Raw genomic sequence first — 5,519 nt, forward strand, 5'->3', positions numbered from 1 at the left:
AGAGGTGGGGTCTTGAGATGTTGCCCCGGCTGGTCTCAAACTCCTGGCCTCAAGCAAACCTCCTGCCTCAGCCTCCCAAAGTGCTGGGATTACAGGTGTGCCTGTCCATCCCGGATTATTTTGAAGCAGACACCAGTCTTCCTGTCACATCCATAAACACTTACTTTGTGGTCATGCTGTTCGAGTGGCGTTCAGAAATCCTTCCCAGCTGACCTGGACTCTTCTCTGCAGATGGATGGAGCCGGGGTCCGAGTTTATCTCTTGGCCTGGTGTCGCAGCGTTGTACTGCATTCTCTGCCTCCGCTGCACAGGTGGGCAGTGGTGTGAGGTGGGAGGAGGCGGCTCTGAGCTCTCGGTTCATACTCGCTCCTGCGCCCCGCTCTGATCCACACCGTCTCGCCGTCTCCCCACTAGCTCTTGCTGCTAGAGGAAGAGCCGACTTCGTTCTTCAGCGTCTTGCAGCCTCTTGGGTCCCTTGTTCTTCCACAGGATTTCTAGGGCCACTCAACTTCCACTGAAACTAAGCCTGTAGGATTCTGAGTGGGGATCACGCCGGCATCGCGGCGTCTGCCCTTCCAGGAGTGCGGCGTCTCGCTCCCACTCCTCAGGCAGTTCCGTCCACTGCAAGGGTCTCGCGCAGTTTGTTAGATTTCGTCCCAGGAGCTCACCGTTGCTCTTGCTGTTGTGGGTGGGTCGCTGCTGGTGGGTAGGAACGCTCCTGGTTTCTGTACGTTGAACTTGAATCCAGCCGGCCTTGCAGGACTTCAGCCTTGTGTTTGCGAAGTCTCTTACGTTCCTAGGTAGAGGATCACATTGACAAATTCGTCTCTTCCTCTTTAACTCGGCTTTGCATTTTCGTCCCCTCTCCTGGTTCTTTTGGGGTTGAGACCCCCCCTTTGTGCGTGAAGGACGAGGCCTCTTTTCTAGTTTGCGGGGCTGCGTTTTGTCGCAGGTGAGGATTCATTTGTGGTTGCCTCTGCATCTGTCTGGTGGCCGCACAGCCTCCTCCGTGGGCTGCCACTGTGGCGCTTGGCATCCGGGGTCTCGGCCTGGCCTCTTCCCTGGGCGCTGGGTGAGGCTCGTGCCGGGTCCTGAGCCTTCGAGCCATGGGTGTGGTGGTCTTGGTGACGGTGTGACCAGGCTGGGAAGAGTCGTCCTCACGTGATCAGGGACCGGGCCAGAGCCACGAGGAGCCCGCAGGTTGCTGGGCCGCAGCTCTGGCAGGACATCTCGACGAGCCAGCCGACCCTGGCTGCTTTCCCACATCGCAGGGCCCAGAGATGGCTTAGGGCCAAATGCTCCTAGCTCAGTTGCTTTTTTTTGACAGCTTTATTGAGATACAATTCATGTGGCATACGATTCTTCTACTGACAGGGTACAATTCAGGGATGTTAGTGCACTCACAGAGCTGTGTGCCATCTCCACCGTCAATTTAGAACACTTTCCTCACCCTAGAGAACACCCCGTATCCACAACAGACGCTGCATTTCCCCCGCCAGCCCTGGCAGCCCGTCCCCTGCGTTCTGTCTGCGGACTGGCCTGGTCTGGACGTGTCCTGTCACTGCAGCCGTGCAGTGCCTGACCTTGCGTGTCCGCCTCCTTCTCTGAGTGTGAGGTCCATCCGTGTTGTAGCGCGTGGCAGCACTTCACGCCTTTTTACGGCCAAATAACTTCCTCCCTACAATGGGCCGGTTTCTTCCCAATAGGCCGGTTGCCCTTTGGTGCGGCTGTGGCCTCCGTGGGGCGGGGCAGCAGGTGGCAGTTGGTATGCTGGCCACGCAGTCCAGCTGTGCCTCCTCGTCCACGCCGAGCTGCAGGCCTCCGTGGCTCTTTGTCCGTGGGGATGACTGTGGTCGCAGCGGGCGGCCACAGTGTTTAAAGCCCTCGGTCCCCAGGAGTCTGTCATCAGTGTGGCTGAAGAAGCTCACTGAGGCTCCTACAGGAAACTCACCCAAATCCCCAGGCCTCGCTGCGCCAGGAGCCCCCGCCAGCACAGGCATCAGATCGGGGCTGGGGGACATGCTCTAAGTTGTGGGCTTGGAGTCAAAGTCCCTGGCTGGTGGTGTTCCTGGGGTCGACTTCCTGGCCGCCTGACCCTCCTTACCTGCTGTCCTCTCTGGCATGCAGGCCAGCAGAGCCCAGCGACTTCCTGGCGCTCTTCGAGGGCAGCCCCGATGGGAGAATGAGGCCGGCCAGCCTGAGCAAAGCGCCCAGCGAGAAGGGAGCCACGTGGAACGTCCTGGTAAGGTCGGGCCGAGGCGGCCAGCTGTCTGGGTCTCCCTGTGGGGCTGCCGGCGGCTTCTTTCCTTGTTGTCACTGCCCTTGCAACAGGGGCGGTGGCTGCAGGGAGGGTGTATCCACCATCGGTGTAGCGGGCTTTGATCTTCACACTACAGCGCATGGGGCACCCCGTCAGCCTCATGTGTGGGAAGTCGGGGTGCTCCTCTTGTTTGTGGGTGAGGCCACGTCCAGCGGGGAAGGTGCTCAGCGTCGGCATGTGGTGGTGGGGTTGGGCTGAGGTCTCGTCTGTGTGACCCGCAGGATGGCCAGCCCAGGGGCTTCGCCGTGCCGTCCGGTGCCCGGGGCTGCAGCGCGGACTCAGCAGTGGGCCCACGGAGGAAAGAGTGCGCCGTGGCCCTGGCACCCAGCTTCACCGCTAACAACAGGTACAACCCGCAGCAGGTGCCCGGATGGCCCGCCGGCTGCAAACTCCTGGGGCGCAGACTGTGTCTGTCTGTGGTGCTCATGGCCTGACCAGCGTGCTTTGGAATGACTGAAAGAACAAACTAACGCCTTTCTTTCCCCAAGGCAAAGCGGGGAGGCCTCAAGGTGTGTCGTGCGTGTGAGGGAGGGACTCTCGGAGGCCGCTAAGGAAGGACCAGCGTTGCTCTTCGAGTTTCGGCCTCGGGGTAGCGCTCATTGGGGCCCCAAGTGACTCTTGAAGGCTCCTGTGGGTTCTTGAGTTTTGGGCGCCGCATGTCTCTGGAGGTGGGAAGTGTGTTACCACAGGCCCTGAACCCACCTGCCACCCGCTGAGGGCCAGTCTGCACCAGGGCTGCCCTGGTCACTTCTTGGAGCCGTGCTCAGTGAGGACACGAGGCTGAAGCCTGTGGGAGCGATGCCAGGATGGCAGGGTCTGGGGAGGGCCTCTGCTGAGGGGGCCGGTGGTCCGCGGGGTCCTGGAGAAGCGGCGCAGGACGGCCACTCTGAGCCTTCAAGGACAGCACGTCCTCACGCTCGGCCTCCGTGGGAGCAGCAGAGGGATGGGCCCTGGGCCTGCAGCATCTAGAGCTGTCATCAAAGGAACAGTTTTGGGGGAGATGCTGCATGACATTCACCAGAGTTGGCACAGGAAGAATTCTTGCTTTTAATGTGAGAATTTAAATTAAACTTTAATTTTAGTATCCATCAGAGGGGTACGTGCACACAGCTATGACGCCAAACGGCAGGCGGCACAAGCTCAACAGAAACTGGCAAGGCACTCCCCTCCCCTCCCTGCCCGACTGCTGCATCCCTGGGCAGCCACCGTGGGCAGTTTCTTCTAGTGTTTTCCAGAACGCATTTCCAAATGCGTGCTCGTGCTGCCTGCCCCCGAGCAGCTCCGAGCTGGCCATAGTGAGAGATTCGTGCCCCAGCTCCCACGAGCACCTGCAAGCTTGGGCCCTGCCGAGCGAGGGGTTCTGCCACGCTCTGTCCCCGGTGGCCTCGTAGCCCTCACGTGCCGTCTGTGTGGGTTCTGGCCTTCCCTGTGCTGCCATTCCCCAGCACCTGGTACTGCCAATTAAAAAGGAAGCCTGTTTCCTGGTGGGCTCACTGTGGGCTGACTGGGCAGGGACTAGGCTGTTGCGTTGCGGTCCCACCCGTCAGGTCTGTGGGACCTTGCTCTGGGGCTGCTGAGTTTCTCTGGGAGGAATCCCCCCACTCCCTGCCTTGGGGTTCCATTCAAGATTCAACTTTCGACTGCTTTGTGCCGAGCAGGGGAGGTTGGTGTCTTGGGCGCGTGCAGACTCTGCTGGCCCGGGTGCAGCCTCTCTGTGCCCGGAGGGCAGGGCGGAGCCTGGCTGTGGGGGCGAGGACAGGCATCTGCTCCCGAAAGTGACCGTGATCCAAGCCGCTTCTCCTGTCACAGGCACGTCCAGTGTCCGTGCCTGGGGTTCTGGCCCCTGCTCTGCGGGAGCCCCGGACCGAGCTTCCCCAGTGCCGAGAACGGCTCCACCGCCGGGGCCTTGGACCATGCCCTCTGCGTGCACAGCAAGCACGGGGGCCCGTGCACGCCCAGCGTCGGCCGTGAGCGCGACTCGGGCGTCTGCCTCCCGAGGCCTGACTCTCCCGTCTCTCTCTGGCAGGAGCAACAAGGGAGCCGTGGGCAACTGCGTCACCACCATGGTGCACAACCGCCACAGCCCCTCGGAGAAGGGGCCGCCTGTCAAGAGCTCCAACCAGGCAGCGCCCTCCCTCAAGTAAGGCCGGTCAGGGTAGGAATGGGGTCTGGGAGGGCAGGACACACGGTCAGTGACATAAAACCACCCGATGGCTGGCGTGGCAGGCCTGCGGTCCTCAGTGTGCCCTCTCTGCGCTGGGTGGGCCGGGGAGCTTCCCAGCTGGAGAGAAACCAGCACACGAGCCCAGAACTCACACCCAGGGTGGGGTCCCACCAAGGAATCCGCCGGCTGCGTCCAGAGCAGGAAGGCATCTCGGCGGGGTCGGTTGAACTGAGCAGGGGAGCCCCCCAGTGCGTGGTGTGGCCCTGCTGAGGACAGGACGGCCTTCGGGGTTTCTTGAGTCACTGGCAGGGTCAGGCTGGGGACTGCTGTGACTTTTGAGAAATTTTAAGTGCCATTTTAATGAGAGTTTTTTTAACCCTAAAGAGCCCGTTTGCCTCGGCCGCTGGTGGGTGGGGCCTTGTCAGGGTGCTGGTGGCCCCAAGACCTGCAAGTGCCACCCACCAGTGCCCTTCAGCTGCCAGCACCTCCTTCGGGCTCCGAGTCCCGGGTGGCTCAGGACGGAGTGCCCTACGCGGTGGCTCTTTCTTTCTTGTCAGCAACATCGTCAAGGCAGCCACCCGTCAGGGCAAGGAGGGCAGCGGCCTCGCGAAGCCGCAGAAGAACATCCCCAGCGCGAACCTCGAGGCCCGGAGTAACGCCGGGGGCACCGCAGTCCTACTCAGACGCAGGGAGGTGACCGAGGAGGAGGCCGAGAGGTGACAGCCCTGGGAAGGGCCAGTTTGGGCTTGGGGCAGGGAGGGCGGTAGGGCCTGGGGCTGCGACCCCAGGGATAGACGTTTCCACGTAATAGTGGTTTTAAATGTGGAGGAGGAACAGACCAGCGCTGTGGCTCCCTTTATGTGAGATGCCAAGAGCAGGCAAGTCTGCAGGGACAGAGGTGGAGCAGGGGTTGCCCGGGGCTGATGTGGGGACAGGGGACAGCAAGAGAGGGCTTGTTTGTGGGTGATGGAACGTTCTAGAATTGGACTGTGCCCCTCGCCACACCACTCTAAATTTGCTAAAAATCATTGCCTT

At 61.3% G+C, this 5,519-nt stretch overlaps 1 protein-coding gene across 1 annotated transcript in view; it reads left to right on the top strand.

Moving 5' to 3' along the window:
- CEP131 (centrosomal protein 131kDa) overlaps positions 1–5,519 on the top strand; it is a 25,035-nt gene that overhangs the window by 8,733 nt on the left and 10,783 nt on the right. The window contains exons 3-6 of the mRNA XM_012664171.1: positions 2,128–2,242; positions 2,542–2,666; positions 4,347–4,460; positions 5,042–5,200. Coding sequence (XP_012519625.1) covers positions 2,128–2,242; positions 2,542–2,666; positions 4,347–4,460; positions 5,042–5,200 — 513 coding nt within the window. The remainder of the gene's footprint in view (positions 1–2,127; positions 2,243–2,541; positions 2,667–4,346; positions 4,461–5,041; positions 5,201–5,519) is intronic.

Source organism: Propithecus coquereli, unplaced genomic scaffold (assembly GCF_000956105.1).
Source record: "Propithecus coquereli isolate 6110/MARCELLA unplaced genomic scaffold, Pcoq_1.0 Scaffold869, whole genome shotgun sequence".
NCBI classification, from domain to species: domain Eukaryota; kingdom Metazoa; phylum Chordata; class Mammalia; order Primates; family Indriidae; genus Propithecus; species Propithecus coquereli.